The sequence below is a fragment of the Scleropages formosus genome, chromosome 12, assembly GCF_900964775.1.
Source record: "Scleropages formosus chromosome 12, fSclFor1.1, whole genome shotgun sequence".
Classification (NCBI taxonomy): domain Eukaryota; kingdom Metazoa; phylum Chordata; class Actinopteri; order Osteoglossiformes; family Osteoglossidae; genus Scleropages; species Scleropages formosus.
The window spans coordinates 4,282,393-4,304,854 of NC_041817.1; the positions used below are offsets into that span (position 1 = coordinate 4,282,393).

The 22,462-nt window shown below is 42.6% G+C and overlaps 1 protein-coding gene across 1 annotated transcript; it reads left to right on the plus strand.

Annotated features, from left to right (window-relative positions):
- Positions 1–22,138, plus strand: fbxo21 (F-box protein 21). Its single transcript, XM_029256618.1, has 12 exons — positions 1–239; positions 2,036–2,171; positions 5,009–5,118; positions 5,950–6,071; positions 7,464–7,610; positions 7,762–7,898; positions 8,403–8,539; positions 13,160–13,339; positions 14,491–14,623; positions 18,078–18,268; positions 20,936–21,093; positions 21,772–22,138. The coding sequence occupies exons 1-12, from the start codon at positions 1–3 to the stop codon at positions 21,999–22,001; spliced, it is 1,920 nt and encodes a 639-aa protein (XP_029112451.1). The 3' UTR covers positions 22,002–22,138.
- Positions 22,139–22,462: the final 324 nt, after the last annotated feature.

Genomic DNA, 22,462 nt, shown 5'->3' on the forward strand with positions numbered 1-22,462 from the left:
ATGGCCGCCGCGGGGGATGCGGACTCTCAGCCGGCGTGCGGTGCGGCTCCGGACGAGAGCGGCTGCCGCCGCCGCTGCTGCAAGAAGCTGACAGAGCTGCCGGCCGAGGTGCTCGAGTACATCCTGTGCGTGCCGAGCCTCAGCCACGTGGACATCTCGAGCGTGGCGTGCAGCTGCAGGAGGCTCCGCGACGTGTGTCACGGCAGGGGCAAGGTGTGGGCTCACCAATATGCGCGCAGGTGAGGCTGGCAGCCCCGTGTCGCGGCCTCCCGATCGGTGTGCTCGGACGTTTTTTGTGTATCTAGCACTGTAAATCACCTGGGATTAATGTGTCAGCTAATACTAGTTAATATCTGTGCACAAGCTCCTGCTTATGAATAAAATGAAATGAGTTGTAGAAGATGCCCACTGCTCCATCCATGCCTCACAATGTGTGTGCAGCTCTATCGTTGAACATGTTCACAGCAAGGCAGAATGATGGCAGTAAATCGTCGAACCCATCTGTATTCGATTAAATGCAGTGGTCTAAAATTTCGTAATTGCACATACAGTGTAATGTCCAACCATCCATTCATCCATCAACCGCTGGTCTGGAGCGGGGTTGCGGCGAGCCGCAGCCTTATCCAGCAGCGGAGGGGGGAGGGAACGCACCCAGGACGGGACGTCAGTCTGTCGCAAGGCACCCAAGCAGGGCTCGAACCCCAGACCGCCACACAGCGGGCACCGACCGAACTACACACACACACACACACACACACACACACACACACACACACACACACACACACACACACACACACACACACACACACACACACACACACACACACACACACACACACACACACACACACACACACTTTCAGAACCGCTCGTCCCATAGGGGGTCACGGGGAACCGGAGCCTAACCCCGCAACTCGGCGTAAGGCCGGAGGGGGAGGGGACACACCCAGGACGGGACGCCAGTCCGTCGCAAGGCACCCCAAGCGGGACTCGAACCCCAGACCCACCGGAGAGCAGGACCATGGTCCAACCCACTGCGCCACCGCACCCCCCCTACAGTAATGTCAAATGTCAGTATTTAATTTATGGATCTGTGGGTGTCATAGTAGTTAATGCTGCACCCCTTGCTTCCATGGAGGTCACATCTGAATTCCACTTTTTGCTGTAGTAGCCTTGAGTAAGGTACTTACCCTAAATTGCTGCATTAAAAATTACCCATCAGTAAAAATAGAGTAATCAGTGTAAGTAGCTTTCAATTGCAAGTCACTTTGGAGAAGATTGAATGAATGTATTTAAATAAATAGAGGTATGTGTCTAGTGGGCCGTAGTCTTTCTGAGGGTTGCTAACTTTGGTAATTAATTGATAACTAATATTACTGTGGTGATACTGTGTCTGTAGTAGGATGCAGTTAAGAACAATTGAGACCTTTACTTAAAAGTGTGTGAGAAGTTATCCAGTATTGAAGTAAAAATGTAAAGTAAAAATTCATCTAGTATGGGGACAGCTGGTAGTGTAGTGGACCCAAAAGGTTACAGGTTTGAACCCCACCTCTCACTATAGTACCCTTGAACAAGGTACTTATCCTGAATTGCTCTAGTAAAAAATTACCCAGCTGTATAAAAGGGTAGATAGTTCTCGGTAGGTAAACCGTGTAAGTCGCTTTTGAGAAAAGCATTGGATGAATTAGTCAATGTATTATAAGGTTTTTAATCCATTTGATACCTTGGTACCTTCATTCACAGTGCCTTGCAGTGTTAGGTTTGTACAACAGGGTATTTTAAGTGAGTTTCTACTGGAATTTCTACAGCTGGTTAATTTTTTACCGTATCAGTTCTGGGTTACTGCCTTGATCAAGGTTACTAAAGCAGAAGGGGGTCTGAACCTGGAATATTTAGGTAACAGTCATAGCCACAACACTACCTGCTGATGCTTCTGTTTGATGGCAATGATCATTTCCTGTAAAATATGCACTTTGACGTGTGTGTGTGTGTGGGTTTAACTAGTAACACTCTTTTGAACATTTCTGTTTAGATGGCCGAGACTAATGAAGAGTTACCGGCAGAACGAGTCGTGGGACTGGCTTACTGAATATCGCACACGACATGCAGTTGGACTGCAGATCAGGAGGACCGTCGAGTCCATTTCTAAGCGCTTCTTCACTGAAGTTGTAAGTGTCTGCAGGAAAAAAGACAAATAGCAGCATTAATCAACAGCATGAATGTCCACTTGGGTTAGGAGTGAAGAACAATATCATCAGTTCAAAAAATGCAAACCTTTTACTGTAACTTTGCTTTTCCTAATTTGCATAAATCTCAAAAGTTCATGAACCTGGGAGTTGAAGTATAATTCGATGATCTTCAGATTGCATGTCACACTTCAGTAAATGAAAATCCCTTTCTTGTTCTCTATGCAGTGTATTTGACTAGAACGACTGACATTTATTTTTTCACAACCCACTTGGGACTTATAAAATAGCTCACTAATATGTTCCGTGTGATTCCAACACTGGTGAAATGTACAGTAAGGCATATTTTCATGATTATTTGCTTATGTTTATTATCCCTATGTATATCATGGTGGCACAGCGAGTAGCACTTCTGTCCCACAGCGCCTGGGTGGTGCGAGAGAACATGGGTTCGATCCCTGCTCAGTTAGCCTGTGTGGAGTTTGCATGTTCTCCCTGTGTCTGCATGGGTTTCCTCCCAGAGTCCAAAGATGTGCTGTTCAGGTTCCCCCATAGTGTGTGAGTGACACATAGAGTGTGCTCTACTTATGTATGGATGAGTGACCCATTGTAAGTAGTGTATCTAGCAGTGTAAGTCACCTTGGTGAATAAGGTGTGTGGGCTGATAACACTACATAGTATCCATTCTAAGTTGCTTTGGAGAAAAGTGTCTGCTAAGTAAATAAAGCTATATCACTGTGGCTTCTGCATTGTGAAATATTACATACAGAAAAACTAATCCAGGGATGGGTGATTAGGTCTCATGAGGGATGTAGAGTATGCTGGTTTTTATTGTGTGCTGATATTCAGATAATAATAATAATTGATAATAACAGCAGCAACACTTGATCAGGATAAGGAAAAATCAAGGCTTTCGTTTACCCCGCCCGGTATGGGGTCACCGGGGCCCCACCCTGGAGCCAGGCCTGGGGGAGGCTCGTATGCGAGCGCCTGGTGGCCAGGTCTATGCCCACGGGGCCTGGCCGGGCTCAGCCCGAAGCCATGACGTGGAGCCGCTCTTCGGTGGGCTCACCACCTGCCGGAGAAACCGTAAGGGGCCGGTGCATTGTGATTTGGGCAGTGGTCGGGGCCGAGTGCCCGGCCGACCCAAACCTCGGGCGCCAACTCTGGTTTTTGGGACTTGGAATGTCACCTCACTGGCGGGGAAGGAGCCTGAGCTGGTGCGGGAGGTTGAGAGATACCGTCTAGATATAGTCGGGCTCATTTCTACTCACAGCTTGGGTTCTGGAACCACTCTTCTCGACCAAGGGTGGACTCTCCACTATTCTGGCGTTGCCCAGGGTGAGAGGCGGCGGGCAGGTGTGGGCTTATTATTAGCCCCCCAGTTTAGCCGCCATGTGTTGGAGTCTACCCCGGTGAATGAGAGGGTCATCTCCCTGCGCCTTCGGGTCAGGGAACGGTCTCTCACTGTCGTTTGTGCTTATGCGCCTTGCGGCAGTGCAGAGTACCCGGCCTTTTTGGAGTCCCTGGAGGGCGTGCTGGAAAGCGCTCCCACTGGGGACTCTGTCGTTCTACTGGGGGACTATGTCTCCCGGCTGGCCTGGGAACGCCTTGGGGTTCCCCCAGAGGAACTGGAGGAGGTGTGCAGGGAGAGGGAAATCTGGAGGACTCTGCTCGGACTGCTGCCCCCGCGACCCGGCCCCGGATAGTGGAGGAAGATGGATGGATGGATGAATTGCTTTGTAACTTTTAAACTCTGCCTGATAGAAAAATTGAGGAAACAGATCTGAATTCAGCGTAAAAAGTCCTACAAAGCACACCTATTTCACTCTGTGGGACAAAAACAACTTAAAATTTTGTTGTCCAGTGTACTCACTATTTTAAGGCAGGGTCATAGCGGTACGGAGCCTATCCCAGAAGCACACTATGTCACATTAGGCAATTATCATTAGTACTGTTGTTATGGGAGCATGGAGGCATAGCAGGTTGCGCTGGTGTCTCTTATCTCTGTGTGTGTGGCTTCTACCTTGAGTGCAAATCCTCCTCAATCTGTGTGGAGTTTGCATGTTCACGTTGGTTTCCTACGACAGGCCAAAAACAAGTGTTTCAAGGTAATTGGTGACTTTAAACTGCTTATTGTGTGTGTGCAGATGTGTTTGTTTGTTTAATTAAAAAAAAAAAAAAATGGTAGAAAGGTTATGAAGATTAGTCTATCCTGAATTTTGTGCACCTACTCGTGCAATGAACATTGGTGCATAAAGTGGAAGAAAACAAATTAGGTTTATTTAAACATCACATGTCTGCAACTATGTCTCTTTCTCCTAATGTAATGCACAAATTGTATTTTCCCTGAGACATACGTTGCTTTGGAGAAAACTGTCTGCTAAATGAATAAATGTAAATGTGTGTGTGTGTGTGTGTGAGAGAAAGAGAGAATTTGTACATGTGATTGCCCTTCTGGAATAGGCCATTTATTGAGATCGATATTTTACTGCTATTTTGGTGGATTACATTCCTGGGACTGAAATCAGCAACTTTATGGTGACAATCTTAATCCTTCATCATACACTGTCATCAGAATAGAAATGGTCACCATCTGTTTTAGCTGTTCACCCAGTCAGAAAATCACTCACCTGCACATATCCCATAATACCAATCCCCAAAAGTGCTTTATCCTATTATAAATGTCAAGTATCACAGTGCTGGACCTAACTTGATGCCCTGAACGTTTCTCAGTAATTTAGCAAGATGTAAATGGATAGGATGTTGGTGGGTATGTGCCCTGCATATTGACATTAACACTGAGATCTGTCATGCAGCCTTGTGTGGGCCAGGTTCTGGGGGACAGCTTTGCTGAGATTGAGTCCCTGGGAGCTCCAGAGCACTTCTGCGAAGATGAGCTTATCTCCATCTTGAACTCGGACAGGAGGTGAGTCTTCCCAGGTGCATGTTAATTGTGTTACTCCATTGGGGTTATGGGGCACGTCTTGTTTCCCCATTCAATTCATAAGGTAGCTACTTGTGTGCAAGTCATTCAGTGAAATATGCTCTTCAGTCTCTTAATGGCCATCACGGTGGCACTGAGTAGAGCTGCTGTCTCATGGCGCCTAGGTGGTGCGAAAAGATGTGGGTTCGATCCCTGCTCAATCTGTGTGGAGTTTGCATCTTCTCCCCATGTCTGCATGGGTTTCCTCCGGGTGCTCCAGTTTCCTCCCACAGTCCAAAGACGTGCTGTTCAGGTTCACCCATAGTGTGTGAGTGACAGAGTGTGTGTGTGTTCTACTGATGGATGAGTGACCCATTGTAAGTAGTGTATCTAGCAGTGTAAGTCACCTTGGTGAATAAGGTGTGTGGGCTGATAACACTACATAGAGTTCGTTGGAAGTTGCTTTGGAGAAAAGTATCTGCTAAATGAACAAATGTAAAATGTAATGTGCATTTACTAAAGTAGCCAAGCCCTGTTTTGCAGGACAAAGTCAAAGGAGCCAGGTTCAAATCAAGGTTCTAACCTTGAACTAATAAAAATGAAAATTTCCTAGCTGTGTAAATGGGTAAATAATTGTAAGTTGCTTTAGAGAGACGCTTCAGCTAAATCAATAAATGTGAATTTCATTATGGATGCTCTAAATGAGTATGGCATCTGTTTGAAAAATGTCCCCTAACTTGTGTGCAGTCCTTTCCATATTGCCGTACTGACTGTTTCACCTGCGTGAGTGTTGGTTAGTTTTCCTCATTCCTCTCAATGTTCTCTGACCTGCAGAAAGAGCCTGACGCTGAAATACTATGCAAAGAAAATTCTGTACTTCCTCCGACAGCAAAACATCCTGAGGAGCTTGAAGGCATTCTTGGACCAACCGGCAGAACAGCAGTCGGCGCTTGAAGGTGAAGGGGCTGCAGCAGTCTGAATTTTTTTGAGTTTCAGTGCTGTGAGAAAGTATTTCCAAATTTCTCTGTTTCTGCAGCTTGTTGACATTGTTCAATCACATAATTTTGTCTATTCAAGCAGCATAAGAATAGAGCCTTGGAGAAGCAATGACATCAGTATTGTTTTTATGTCATTTCCATGGTGTAGAACATAATGAATTCTGCAGTTATAGGTGTGAGAAAGTAATTGCCCCCAGCGTTAATAACCCTGCTTAATGGGGTAATTAGAGTCCTCCAGTTGGCAAAATAGACATTCACAGACCCTGTGATGGAGTGGTATCACGTCCAGGGTGTCCCTTACCCAGCTCTGTACCCGGTGATTTCAAGATACTCCAGACCTCAATGACCCATGTGGTTAATTAAGATGGATGGGTGGACGGATGGACATCGATAGTCACGTGAAACCACGCTGAAGGGGAATTTCTGAAAACTTGTGGAGAAAAGGTGCTGATGCTGAAGAGTGTCAGTGAGGACAGGACTGCACAGACATTTCTCAGGCTCTGGACCTCAGCTGAACCACAGTCAGATCCATATTCATGGAATGACGTGGACCTCACTGAATCTGGCAGAAATCAAATACATAATTTCAGAAAAAGAATATTCAAGCATGGTGTTAGAAGTTTGATGGTCTGGGTATATTTTGTTGCCCCAAGACCTCAGTCTTAATATCACAGAAGGAACCATGAATTCTTCTTTGTGTCAGGAAAAAAAGGAGAATATCTAGCTGTCAGTCCATGAGGTGAAGCTCAAGTGCAGCTGAATTGTGCAGGAAGACAACAGTGCCAAACATGCAAGCAAGCTGACATCAAGATGGCTGAAAAGAAACAAAAGAAAGTTATGGAATGGCTTAGTTGTAGACCTGTAGTCCTGACCTGATGTGCTGCAGCAAGACCTGAAAATAGCTGTATGTGCTGGAAAGTTTGCAAATGTTGCAGAGCTACAGCAGTCCTGCATGGAGGAGTGAGCAGCAGTTCCTAGACAGCATTGTGAGACTCTGGTTTAGTTGCAGTCATTGTAGCTAATGGTGGTGAAACCAGTTATTGACAGTGAAGGAACAGTTACTTTACACACTTTTGATTTCACATTTCATTATCTTCCACACCAAGGAGATGAGATAAAAACAAAACTAGTCACTTTTTCCATATCTGCTTCTGTTCATATACTACAAGAACTGGCAGAAAGACCTGATTAAATTTAGTGTCAACAAGCTGCAAGAAAAGAGAAAACTGGAAAGGCGTAAAAACTTTTTCATAACACTGTACTTCTATTTTGTGACTGGTTTGTGTGACTCATGTGTTACTAGGTCCACTAAACAGTCTGTTCTCCTCTTTCTGTGCTCGGCTTTGCTAGGTGCTGTTCTTGTTGACCAGTACTGCAACCCGCTGGCAGATGTTTCACTGCAGAGCATCTCCAGCCAGCTGGATGAGATCACAGACAAGGTCAAGAAAACACTGCGCACAAAGAATCCCTCGCACCCCAGCATGAGAGCAGATCAAGGTCTGTCCTAATCTCTACCGCAGGGAAATGACTCAGAATAGTTGTTGCGATCACTGTGAAAGCGCTTCCTCGTTCACCCATTTATGGTCCTTGCACGCATATTTGTTGGAGCCTGGCAGTCTGAACCCCTCTGTTTCGCATTCATTCCTAGGGGGCTGCTTTGTGGTGGAGGACCTCGAGCTCCAGAGACAGGTGCTGTGTGCTCTCAACTCGGTCCTGTATGAGCAACTTCAGTACAAGGGCAATGAGTGTGACTACTACAACCCTCTAAACTCCTACATTCACCAGGTAGCCTGTCCACTTACATTTACATTTATTCATTTAACAGATGCTTTTCTCCAAAGTGACGTACATCTCAGAGAAAATAATTTGTGCATTATATTAGGAGAAAGAGAGACATAGTTGCAGACGTGATTAAGTAAACCTAGTTTCTTTCCACTCTATGCACCGATGTTCATCGTACAAGTAGGTGCACAAAACTCAGGATAGACTGATCCCGATCACCTTCCTACAATTTTTTTTTTTTAAAGGTACACAAACATTTACATACAATACAGGAGTAGAGGCTGTATAAATGCTTATCTGGGAATGATCATAAAGTCACAGTGCATGAACATTTAAACCATACATGAGCTTGAGAGATCATGGGCGAAATGAGTCTGGAAAAGGTGAGTTTTCAGACCCTTCTTGAATGTAGACAGAGTTTCTGCACTGAGACGGGGAGGTCTATGCTTTGCACTCGTGTTAGTTGAGAACACACCTTTGTTTTAATTTTCTTGCTTGTTTTTCCAGGTCTTACTCCGCCGGATGGGAATTCCCATCAGCCTCTCTGTTTTATATATGACCCTGGCTCAAAAGCTGGGTGTTCAGCTGGAGCCTGTGAACTTCCCCAATCACTTCCTGCTCCGTTGGTGCCAGCAGCCTAGAAGGTAAGGCTGGACATAAGCAGAGACACATGCACAGGCTATTGTGGAAGACTATGTAAGGAGAATGATATTCCATGTAAAAAGTTTTAAACTGCTGTCACATTGAAACTAATTTAACCTTACCGAGAATGAAAAATATATCTGTGGATTGAAGTTTGTCTCACATTTCTGAATATTCTGTTTGTTTTGTCTGGGTGTGTTTTACTCACATCTAATGAATGGTTCTTGAAATGCTTTCACTCCACAGCAGAAGTCTTAGAAAATAGATTGAAGAAATTACAATTAAACACAAATGTCACCTTTTTTTATCCTTGGAAATTTATAACTCAAATGTTCTTAACATGAGGATCCAGAATTGCATGTATATTGTGTGTGTTTTTTAAGTTTGAATCCTTATCCCATGTTATCATTTTCATTTGCAATCACTATTCTTATAATGATAATGAAATATTTGACCTTTACAAAAAGCTTTTGGGGACACGCCTTGTGGGTGGCTTGTGAAAAGATTTTAGCATTTTACACTGAAGTGTGTGTGTAGATGCAGAAATTTATGCACAGATGTATCATGTCTAAAAAATTAAGCACAGTGGTAATCCATGGTCTGATTGTGAATTTGCTTTGGAACAAAAGGCTAGTTATCCACCAGCTTCCCCCAATGCACAACTCTTTTCAGAAATCCTTGGACACAATAGCAGACTCATAGGAATTCATTTGGAAGTATCTCATGGGAGGGAAGGAGAGAAAACAGCTTGTTTTTTTTTTTTTTTTTTTTTTAAATGGAGGTGAGATAAATTGAACCAGTGAATAGTGCCATAAGAGGCTGCAGAATGTTTTTGGACAGCATTTTTGCAGATTGCACGTGTCAGGGGGGTTAATAAACAAGCCACATGTGCTCCACACTGTCTGTTGTTACCCTGGCACCATCATGGGAACCAAAGCAAGTACTTTAGGGAAGAATAAAAGAAATGGAAATGAGTTGCATTATTTTGGTTCTCTTCGTCTTTTATGGACTAAATGAATTGGGGGTTTAAATGCTGGGAGCAGCTTTTATTTTTACAGGATTGATTAAATTACCATATTTTACTGCTTTTCTGCATGTTAGTACATTTTTCTATTGCTTTCAGTGTTTGGACTTATTTCACACAGCACTTCATTCCAAATTAGGTACTGCATTTGTATGGTCCGTTGGTCGAGTTCCATTGAGCTGCTTTAGGCCCTACAGGCTTCTCCCACAGTACAGCCCACTGTATCTTACTTGTTACACTGTGGTGCCATGTATAAAGTATTTTTAAATGTGTTTAATTTTCCAGTTGAAACTAAGAAGGTAAGCTTAGTATTCTTAGTTGAATACGTTTACATTTATTAATTTAGCAGATGCTTTTCTCCATGTAAAAGTCGGAATAAATAAAAGTGCTTTAGCTGCGCACACACAGTTGTTAAAGCACCGTCATTCCGCTGTTTTTGCTGACACGCAGTACATGAGTAGCTGCCTATAAAATTCATGGGAGCCTCAGACTTGATGATGGGAAATAATGTGATGTAAGCTGATGGAGCAGTTAAGTGATCAGGAGAGAAGTAGTGTGAGAGTTGTGTTTTGAGACCCTTCCATAATGTTGAAAGTGATTCAGCAGTTGTAATGGAGAGAGGGAGTACATTTCACATTGGAGCCAAAACCAAGAACCTACAGAGTTTGATTTTGGACCCAATGAGTCTTGTATCCCAAATGGCCAGAGGTACAGAAACATAGCACTCTTTCTGTGGTGTAGGGAGTGATCAGGTCCCAGGAGGTTTTGAGGGCCTGAGAAAAGTAGGATGCAGATATTGTAATGTCATGTACTATTCAGGACTTTTCACAAGTACGCTTTATTAATTCTACAGTTAACCTCTGCATGTGAATTAAAAACATTGATACAAACACCGGCAAAAAAAAAAATCTTACTGTATGCAATTCCTTTTAGCTGTAGAGATCACAGCCTTAAAGGGTGGTTAAAATAAAGTACAATTTATTCTGATTGTAGAACTATTTTCCTTCAACAAAATCACCTCATTCTCATGACACACCTGTTTTACTAGAGGTACATGCCTACTGTGCCTTTGGGAAGTATTCTGACCCCTTCTCTTCTTCTGCCATGTTTTTTTCTTATGTTGCAACCTCATCAATCTACACTTAATACCCATAATGACAAAGTGAAAACAGGATTGTAGAATTTTTTGCAAATTTATTAAAAATAACAAGCTTAAATATCACACTGACATAAGTATTCAGACCCTTGACTTAGTACATAGTTGAAGCACCTTTGGTAGCAATTACAGCCACAGGTCTTCTTGGGTATGATGTGACAAGCTTTGTACACCTGGATTTGGGGACTTTCTGCCATTCTTTTTAAGCTGAACTAGGTTGGTTGGGGACCATCAGGACAGGTATTTTCAGGTTTCTCCAGAGATGTTCAGTTGGGTTCAAGTCTGGCCTCTGGCTGGGCCACTGAAGGACACTCACAGAGTTGTCCCTAAGACACTCCTGTGTTGTCTTTGCTTTGTGCTTAGAGTCATTGTCCTGTTGGAAGGTGAACCTTCGGCTCAGTCTCAGGTCCACAGTACTTTGGAGCAGGTTTTCCTTAAGAATATTTCTGTACTTTGCGCCATTCAGCTTTCCCTCAACCTTGACTAGTCTTCTGGTCCCCCCATTGAAGAACAACCCCACATTAAGATGCTGCCACCACTGTTGGGATGGTTTTACACAAGTGATGAGGGGTGCTTTGTTTTCTTCAGACATGATACTTATAATTGAGGCCAAACAGTTCAATCTTGGTGTCTTACAGTTTGAGAGTCTTTTAGAAGCCTTTTTGCAAACTCTGAGCAGGCTTTAATATGTCTTACTGAGGAGAGGCTGCCATCTGGCTACTCTGCCGTAAAGCCTAAATCGGTGGAGTGTTGCAGTGATGGTTGTCCTTCTAGAAGTTTCTCCTATCTCTTCACAGGATCTCTGGAACTCAGCCAAAGTAAACATTGAGTTCTTGGTCACCTCTCTTGCCAAAGCCCTTCTCCCCTAATTGCTCAGTTTGGCTGGGTGGCCAGCTCTATAAGGAGTCATGATTATTCCAAATTTGTTCCATTTTAGAATTATGAAGGGCACTGTGCTCTTGGGAACTTTCAGTGCTGCAGAATTTTTTTGTAGTCTTCCCCAGATCTCTGCTTCAACAACATCCTGTCTCTAAGCTCTACAGGCAGTTCCTTTGACCTCATGGCTTCACTTTTGCTCTGATACACATTGTCAACTGTGGTACCTTTACAGACAGCTGTGTGCCGTTCCACATCATGTCCAATCTATTGAAATTGTCACAGGTGGTCTCCAAAACAGGTGCAGAAACATCTCAAAGATGATAAATAGAAACGAAATGTAAATGAGCTACAGTTCAGGTGTTAAATAATTATTAATTTTAAGGGAAAATATCAAGAAATATCAGATCTTTTTTCCCTATTGCAAGTGTTCAAAACAGTGTAAAAAGTAAGTTCTGTGCTTACATGTTTGGTTTAGTATGAAATTTAAGTTATGACATCATGATTGTGACACTGAGTGAGCAGCTCAGTGAAGATTTTATAAAGAGCCAGCCCTAATTAGATAGGTACACCCATGTGTTTCTGGTCCTGTGGTACATTAAAACAGGATACCCTTACACTGTATCAAAATAATATGGTGTCCTTTTTAAGTGTCTGTCTGTTTGCCAGAGATTCACTTTGGTATGAAAAATATACATATGTTATACTTTGATCCCATGCTGACTGAAGATGATGACCAACTGCCGTGATGGACGAGACGTACCATACCATATAGCAACAATATCATTATTACTTGTTAATTGGCTTAGAACTCTTCCTTAATCTAGAATGTCCAGGAGGGGTGGGCAACCACTGGCCGTTGGACCCCCAGAGGTTTTTTCTCCCTTGACTTTCAGTTGGGAGTTTTTGTTCCTTTCCTCTGTGGCCAGTAGGCATCCTTATAGCTCTATAAAAGTATTATATTATGATAGTCAGTAGTCAGCTGTCTTTTTTGTTTCTTATCCGATGTATTTGTTTTTCTTGCTGTATGTCTGTGTTAAAGCTCTCTGTGTCACTGCGTGAGAAGAGTGCTCTATAAAAATAAATTGAATTGAATTGATTATGTTTTTAACATTAAACCACATGATGTAAGACACACCAGAGGACATGCCAATGCTTACAATCTAATGAGGTACAATAAGAAATTAGTGCAGCAGGATTCTGGTAGCCTTTCCATCAAAATGATGAGTAGCAGAATTCAGATGTGGGTTGGGGTTCAAATCTGGCTGTGTGTGGAGTTTGATGTTTGCTCTGTGTTCATTTGGGTTTCCTCCCACAGTCCGAAGACGTGTGTTTCAGGAGAACTGTTGACTTAAAATGGCCTTTACTATGTGTCTGAGTGAATGAGTGTATGGTTGCAAGGCTATTATCTGTAGTTCCAGGATATGCTCTGGGTGTCCATTACCCTGAACTAACAAATACTGTTGTTATTATTAATGGATGGATGGATAGATGGATGGAAATGAATTATGCTTAGTTTTCCCTGCTGCTTGCAGTGTGTTCTGATGTTGCCTTGTGTCTTGGCAGGAGTACAGATATCTATGACTACGTGTATATCGACGCGTTTGGGAAAGGCAAGCAGTTGAGCGCAAAGGAGTGCGAGTATCTCATTGGCCACCAGGTGACAGCCGACTACTATAGCTCCATCAGCACTACGGAGCTGCTCCTCAGGATGGTGGGGAACCTGCTCAACATCGGCAAGCGAGGGTGAGCATCTAGCTGCCGTAAGACACACGTAATTCAGATATAGGCCATATGTGAGCACCAGTCACAGTTTCTGAATTGATCAGAAAGTGCGTTTCACCTTCAAATAAAAGCTCTGCCTTTTCTCTTCAAACTGTTGATGATAAGTGACGTTGAGAAGATCAGCCGATTCTTAGTAAGTGTCAGAGACCTGGAATGTTCCGTCCTCCAGTACTGTTGGGCTATGCTTCATTGGTGGTCATGTTTTTTTCTGCCTTCAGCACTTATGTGTTTTCAACTTATCCAATGGATGTATTTGTTTGAATCACTTAAGGAAATGTAGATAAAAGAAGCTTTGTGGTAACGAAACAAAAAAAACAAAACATTGCGCGCGCGCACACACACACACACACACACATTTTCAGAACCGCTTGTCCCATACGGGGTCGTGGGGAACCGGAGCCAACCCAGTAACACAGGGCGTAAGGCTGGAGGGGGAGGGGGCACACCCAGGACGGGACGCCAGTCTGTCGCAAGGCACCCCAAGCGGGACTCGAACCCCAGACCCACTGGACCGCAGGACTGTGGTCCAACCCACTGCGCCACTGCACCCCCTCAAAACATTGCACTTTTGCACATTTAAAAGAATGAATCATCCCTGTTTTTAACTACTGTTCTTAGTCATTTTTTTTTTAGCCTGTGGAATGTGTTTGAAACAGCTTTTCTTTCTCGTGTTCCTGTCCAAATTTGGGAGACCCTTTATAATTGTTAATAAAGCAGTAAAGAAACATAGATGATTGCTTAATGTTGTCTTCAGCACACTTAATTCCCAGTCATTGTTACTATTATTACGTGTGTCTGTATACCAAATATGTACAAATTTTGAAAAAAGCGGGTAAAATTCAAATAAACTGGTCATCATTAACTTCATGATGCCAACTATACGAGATACTGTATCTCGAAGCCTTGTGACAGTCATATAAAAGAGACAATTTGGTGACAAAGTAAAAAATCGGTCAGATTCTTAACAAATCCATAGGGATAAATAGTACATAAAAGTATAATTTAAGCTCAGCGTACAAGTTATGAGTGGTATGACACCTCCCTTTCCGAAGTGAAATTATGCGAAAGCTCTTTCCATTCCTCAAAGTCACCTGTGAATGTTTTTCTTACAGGGAGGGAAACGAGAAATCCTACCAGCTGCTGAGGGACTCTCTGGACCTCTACCTGACCATCAACCCCGACAATGTGCAGTACTTGCTGCTACAGGCCAGGCTCTACTTCCACCTGGGAATTTGGCCGGAAAAAGTGAGATGTGCACTTGCTTTAATAATAAAACCCATGGTTTGGCTGCGGTATCAGTTTATCTATGGCCTTTTCAAAAAGTACTACCTCTTCATTTATCAATTCAGAAGTGTCTGAACTTCATGCTTTGTACTTCGCTGTTCTGGCCCTTTTAAAAATTTATGCATTTGGCTGGAGTAGTGTTGTTCATATTTCTGCTTATTTGCATAGATATTCATAAACACACATGCACCCATACTCCCCCTCCATAGTACTTGATGCTTGTTATTTTACTTATGTGTTAAAATGCAGTAATATCAAACACATCATGAACCAGCTGCATTTTTTTGGTGCTCAGATAAGTTGTGAACCAGCAGGTTTTTTTCTGATAATTCAGAACTGTTTACCTAATAACAACACTTCACGGGTAAGAGCAACTGGCACTTTTATGGTTATTCATTTAGCAGATGGTTTTCTCAAAAGCAATGTATGTTGTTTAGTATGTTGTGGAGCACTTCATCCAGGGTGGCTTTACAGCCCTAGATACACGGCGCTAAACTCCCTACACAACCTTTAACCTTTAAATGCTCTCGACAGGAATGAGAATCAGTAGAATTTTTGCTCACAGTGGGTACAGCAGGGATGATTTAATGAAAGTTTTGCCAACATCATTCTATCCTTCAAAGCCCTGTAATGTCTTTAAAAGTGTAATGTAATGTAAAGTGGTGAAACATTTTAAATTTCTCGAGATTTTCTAAATGATCCAGTTACAGTAATGAGAATCCATGGTACATAAACGTTCCATGCCGAGCTGGGGATCCAAGATGCCATTTACCACCATTATAATTACTTGTTAAACACTGGCTTACAAATTGTTACTTTCTAGAATGCCCAGGAGGGGTGGGCAACCACTGGCCCATGGACCCCCAGAGGTTTTTTTCTCCCTCAACCTTCAGTTGGGAGTTTTTGTTCCTTTCCCCGGTGGCCAGTAGGTATACTTATAGCTCTATAATAAGTTCTTCATTATGGTAGCCATTAGTTGACTGTCTTCTTTGTTTGTATCAATTTTTCTTGCTGTATGCCTGTGTTAAAGCGCTCTGTGTCACTGCGTGAGAAGAGCGCTCTATAAAAAATAAAAATAATAAAAATAATAATGGTGTCATTGGGGTTAAAGAGAAACCAATGACATTTTTTTAAATTATTAAAGTATTGAATAAAAATCATCTCATCTTCATCTTTATTCTTGAAGAGTCATCATGGAAGAATCAAACTTTACTTAAATCTCATCTGTAACTTTGACTTTAAACAGTTTAACAGTTGTAAGAAACATGTCCGGATTCCATGATTTTACAGAAAATATATTTATTGGTTATACTGGATGAGGTTTATATACAAATTAGGCATTATTTCAAGTTTTTAATAACATTTTAATTTGGGATGCTCCAAAAAAAATTTTAAAATTATGTACATTGCATTATAGATACTTAAAAATCGCATTACAGTAATAATATTAAATTTAGTAAATGTGAAAATTCATGATTCAGGAGTTTATTGTCATGTGTACAGTAAACAGTTCGTTACACCATACAATGAAATTCTTACTCTGTGAATCCTCTCAGTAGCCTATGACATAAATTGTAAGGACATGAGGAAAGGAAAACACAAGGCATAAATCACAAATTTACAAAAATTACTATTAGTGCGGGGGGGCGCAGTGGGTTGGGCCGGGTCCTGCTTTCTGGTGGGTCTGGGGTTCGAATCCTGCTTGGGGTGCCTTGCGACGGCCTGGCGTCCCGTCCTGGGTGTGTCCCCTCCCCCTCCAGCCTTACGCCCTGAGTTGCCGATTAGGCTCCGGTTCCCCGCGACCCCATATGGGACAAGCGGTTCAGAAAGTGTGTGTGTGTGTGTGTGTGTGTGTGTGTGTGTGTGTGTGTGTGTGTGTGTGTGTGTGTGTGTGTGTGTGTGTGTACTATTAGTGCAAAAATCCAAGAAACGCAGTGTGCAATGTCCTGCAGAGGTAGATTGGTCTATTCGCAGTTGAAAGGGGGTGTGTATTTGTGTGTGCAAGGTATGCGGAGGTAGTCTGTGGTCTCTGATATTATTGGCGTTGTGGATGTGTATGTGTGTGTAGGAGGGATGGGAGGTAGTTGACACCTCTCAGCCTCAGCAGGTAATCTGTGTCTGTCGTGATGGGTGGAGAGGCAGTGGATGGATGTCGTTCACAAGCCTGCTGGCCTGTGGGTAAAAACTGTTTTTCAGCCTTGAAGTTCTGGTTTTAACACTCCTGTAGCGCCTGCTGATGGTAAGGGTGTGAAGAGGCTGTGCTGGGGATGACTATTGTCCTTGATGATGTTAATGGCTCTCCTGATGGTTCTGGCCTGGTATAGGCTCTCCAGTGATGGTAAGGACATTCCAGAGATGGTTTGAGCAGCTTTCACCATTCGCTGTAGCGCCTTACAATCCTGTACTGTGCAGCTTCCAAACCACACTGTGATAGAGCTGATGAGGATGCTCTCGATCGCACACCTATAGAAGCTTCTGAGGATTCGGCTTGGCATGCCAAATTTCCTCAGCCTTCTCAAGAAATGCAGACGCTGACGTGATTTCTTGACCAGATGTGTGGTGTTGTGAGACCAGGTGAGATCTTCAGTAATGTGAACACCCAGGAATTTGAAGCTGCTCACCCTCTCCACCACTGTCTCACCAATATGCAGTGATGAGTGTTGCTCCCTCCTTCTCCATGGATCTCTTATCAACTCCTTTGTTTTGTTGACATTGAGCGAGAGATTGTTGTAATGGCACCACTTCACTAGGTCAGCCACTTTCCTCCTGTATGCCGACTCATTGCCTCTTATCAGTCCAATGACTGTCGTGTCATCGGCAAATTTGATGATGCTGCTGTTGTTCTGAGAGGCCACACAATCATGGGTGAAGAGTGTGTAGAGCATGGGGCTCAGCACGCAGCCCTGCGGAGTTCCTGTGTTTATGGTAATTTTAAAATGTATTTTTGTCTCTAAAAGTATGAAGGCTCATAAATACTTTGTTTTTCCAAAATGATGTTGAACATGGGTAGCTTGTTGAAGGCTAAATGTCTGAAATCACCACAGACATCATTTCTGATTGGTTAATGAGACTGAAAAAGTCGCCCATCTGTATCGCAGTGCAACGTAACACAAATACATGAATGCCGATTCACACGGTGCATAATTTAGAGGCACTAGTTCACATAAAACACACATCAACACTGCAAGAAGAACATGGAAGTCCACAAATGCTGGGTTGGATTCCAACTTGTGTCTGACTGCCCAGCCCAGGAGCCATGAAGCACCAGCACTATCCATTGCTCCACTGTGTATTATATGAATAAATAACTGTATGTTGAAGCTGTGTAAAGTGTGAGTACAGCCCAGCACTTGCGTGCATGGGGTAAAGTCAGCATGAACCTTAAAGTGTGACTATGCATGTGGACCCCTGCCAGGTCTTGGATATCCTGCAGCACATCCAGGCCCTGGACCCCTCCCAGCATGGTGCTGTGGGATACCTGGTGCAGCACACACTGGAGCACATCCAGCACAAGAGGCACCCCACAGAGCCAGAAGCCAAGCGACGCAGTGCTGTTGTGCATGCCGACGTGCTTTACTCCGTGGGGCTTGTCATGAAGCACAAGAGGTACGTGCGTCAGGCTGTCTGCAACAGTGCCTTGTCAGGATGTCGGAGAAGCTACCCACAAAGCCTTGTTTATGCACGACGCCAGTCCATGCACTTCGAGTCTCTTCATGTCTGTGGAAGCCGAGTGTCGGCATGTTTGTTTTGACAGTACAGTAAATTGTAGAGAAACAGTGCTGCGTCATACTGCATTCTTTCTTACAGTCTCATTCTGATATTATTATATTGGACTTTTGTGCATTACACCGAGGATCAAAAATATTATAGTAATGCCCATGACTGTTACTGTGATTCTGTTTGGCTCACACCTATCCAAAGCAAAGTACTCTTTTACTAGATAAGTGATGTGTAAACATAGTGCCATTCATTGCAGACCTTATATGAAAGTGTAATACACCGGCTCTTCACCTAACAGGGTTAATTTATTCTGTAAGATCACTACGTTTTGTGAATTCCCATTATGAGGCGGTTCACTGACAATTAATTCTTATGGGGAAAGTAATAATTGGTTCTTGAATGAAAAGCACATCATCCATAAAAAGTATTTTTATGCATGACAATGATAACACCAAAAAAATTTTATGATATATTTGTAACAAAATTTTATAACTTCTGGTCGGTCTTTTAATATTATATTTTCATTAATTCATCAATAACCACTTATTAATAACTAGAGCCTATCTAGAAAGCATAGGGTACTCACTGACAGGGATCCTCCTGGACAGAGAAGTGGTGACAGTTTGGCATACTATAGATGTTTTGATGAAAAGAATAAAAGTTCACAAAATCACTGCCTATGTCTTTCATTGTGCAAATCAGGCAGATACTACACTGTTAGAGGGGCTGTGTAGTTTTTCTGACAAATATTTGATCACTACACCTGCTATAGTACCCTTGAGAAAGGTATTTGCTCTGAAGTGCTCCAGTAAAAACTACCCAGGTGTATACATACATGGGCAAATGATTGTAAGTAGCTTTTTAAGAAAGCATCAGATAAATTAATGAAGAATAGTATTGAATTTGGGGGATGTGGTGACGCAGCAGGCTTGGCCGCGTCCTGCTCTTTGGTGGATCTGGGGTTCAAGTCCTGCTTGGTAGGTCTGGCAATGGACTGGCATCCTGTCCTGGGTGTGTTGCCTCCCGCTTCAGCCTTGCACCCTGTGTTGCTGGGTTACATTTGCATTACATGTACATTTATTCTTTAGCAGACGCTTTAGTCCAAAGTGACGTACATGTCTGTAAAAGTACAATTTATGCATTACATTAAGAGAAAGAGACACAGCTGAAGACATGTGACTCAAGTAAGGCTCTGGTTAGGCTCTGGTTCACCGCAGCCCCGCTCGGGACAAGCTGTTTCAGACTGTGTGTGTGTGTGTGTGTGTGTGTGTGTGTGTGTGTGTGTGTGTGTGTGTGTGTGTGTTGAATCTGCTGTTTCAATTGTGATATTATATTTACCTTCATCAAGGGTTGTGATTGCTTCAGATTATCAATGTAATAGGAAGTACGCAGTACAAATTGTTTTTTGTTATCAAAGAAGCACAGTATCTTCATGCTTTGCAGAGTGAAAGAGTAGACAGTGAGTAAAATAACTGTTCTGGTAATAAAATATTTGTGTAACAGGGAAAAAATGGCATTGTACTGAATTTAAGCCTTTTTCATTAAGGGTGTGTGTGTGCGCATAGAATTTTGTTTTGCAGGACCCTGTTACATGAGGACCAACTGTATATGGAACACAGAAAACTTAAGCACAGATGTTTTGTGTTAATGTGCCGAGAATGTGGTTAGCAACAAGACACACATTGGAAGCAGGCAGTTGTGAAAGTGCAACTGGCACACTGGAGAATCGTGACGGAAAACCATGTCACTATGGTTAGTGTTGTGCAACCAGAGTGATAACGTGAAGCCTTCAATTCACTTGTTAATTGCAGTAACTGGGTCCAACAAACAACATCAATCTGTTTCTGCAAACCACTTCACTGGGTGTACAGGCTGTGTGACCAGTCATATTTAATTTTTCCCCCACCCCCAGTCAACCAGACAGTTAAGTAGCTTCATTATATGCGCTCAAGATTATGAAATGCTTGCAACTTTGTTCTCCACTAATATACTGCTAAATGAATATACAGGTACCCCTCAAGTTACAATATATACATATTACAACCACCCAAAATTTACAGAAGTTATTCAAGTTCCAGTGTTTGGTTGTAGCGTCTAACTATGATCACTCCCTGTGGTACGATAAAATCAGCTGGCCCTGCTGCATTGTTTGGATGTCTAGCCCTGATTGTGTTTTGCTTTCAGAATTTTTAGTTTGTGGTTCCCATCAAGTTCAATTTCATTTAAAATTGGCTTGCAAGAAAATAATGTAAGTGTTCTGACGGTGCTGAAAAGAAAAAGCAGATGAGAAATTTAGATATGAGAGTGAAGGTAATAGTGTAGCATGAAAATATATTTATAAAACTCTGCTGCATTTATACTATTCTCTATTATTTTAGTATACATAATGTGTGACATTTGTGAAAAATTACAAATCCCCTTACACGAGGTAGCCTTCAGGCATGGTAATTGTTTATATACCCTTCCAGTTCATAGAATATTTGGGAATTTTCAGCTTGTAATGAGGCTGTTGGAACAAAATGCTGTCGCAAATATGTTGTCTTTCTTTCCCAGATCTGGTTACAACTGTGTGATCTATGGATGGGATCCAAAATGCACTATGAGCTTGGAGTGGATCACAACCATGAGGGTCCACCAGCTGTCTAATGGTGCAAACCAGCCATTTTACAATGTTCTGGTACAGGACGGCACCTGCCGATATGCAGCCCAGGGTAGGCCTGCTTTTCTCTCCACTTTTTCCATTCTCCTTCCCAGCATCATTCCAGGCATATCACTTTACACAACTATACAGGATGTGAACAGTGAACCTGTTGACTGACTTCATGTAATCTTTAATCTTGATGCACATAGCAATATAAAAGGAGTAATTATCATTGCAATTTATGGATTTCAAAGCTACATGCATCCCACAACATACAGCAAGATTAGATATAAACATTTGATTATCAAAACACAGCTCATTTGTTTAATATCTCCATTGTCACAGCACACATTTTCCTGTAGCTACTTTCAGAAGTGATGTATGAAAAGGAAAATAGGCAAAAGTAGCAGGAGGTAAAGAACAAACTAGGTTTCAGGAGCTCAGGAAGTTAAAAAGAAATGTTTTGACACCCTTTCTTGAATGCTGCAAAGGATTTCAGTAGGTCTGAATATGAAGCATAAACGTAGTGTATATCCTTTGCATTTGTGATTGAGAAATTTCATTTCATCTTTTACAGTAAAATGTAGCGTAAAAGTCATATTTTGTGCATTCATTAAACTCTGAGCATTTATAACGTGCCCCTACTACACTATTATAGACAATAGCAATCCACTCAGTTTTTTGTCCTGTACAAAGCCTGGCCTTTTTTGCATGACTCCCATCTTTTTCTCCCCATCATGCTGTCCAGAGAATCTGGAGCCACACTTGGCTCCCTTGGAGATTGGGCACCCTGAAGTGGGCCGCTACTTCACTGAGTTCTCTGGTACCCACTATGTTGCCAATGAGGAGCTGCAGGCACGGTATCCCGAGGACCTTGATGAGACCCTCTGCGCTGTCCAGAAACTATATGGTGGACAATCCACTGAGCCTGGCGAGAATTCTGTCGAGAAGCAGAATGACGAAAGTGCAGCTGTGTAGCCTGCATCCTCAAACCAACCTTGGACCAGGACCAGAAGCAGGGCTAGAGCCAGTACAACTCATCATTGACCCAAAACCCCATGGGTGCTTTCCCTCCACTTGGAATGAAATCAAGACCATTACAGATACTGCGGAATACGCACACTAATGACAAATGACTTTTTTCTGTATATTTACAATTAAAAATAGTAGTAAAGATGCACATGTGGTGTTCATTTGTTATATTGCATAACTTAATGTGCACTGCTGTGCTACAGGATATCCAGGAGCTGGTGGGTGGCCATGTCATTGTCACACCTTAGGGTTTCTATGCATCCTGCCTGCCAGAGCGCTTGGTGAGCTCTTGGGGTGTGTGTGTGCCTAAAATTGCTTCAGTTGAACACATTTTAATTGTAAATTAATTTTTAAATATTTCTCACTATGCAGCTTATGCTGAATGATAAAGCAGTGTGTAGAATTTG

Coding starts and splice junctions, on each gene's coding strand:
- fbxo21 (XM_029256618.1), top strand. CDS start 1: ATGGCCGCCGCGGGGGATGCGGACTCTCAGCCGGCGTGCGGTGCGGCT. Junction 6,072..7,463: donor ACAGCAGTCGGCGCTTGAAG/GTGAAGGGGCTG, acceptor CGGCTTTGCTAG/GTGCTGTTCTTGTTGACCAG. Junction 7,611..7,761: donor CAGCATGAGAGCAGATCAAG/GTCTGTCCTAAT, acceptor ATTCATTCCTAG/GGGGCTGCTTTGTGGTGGAG.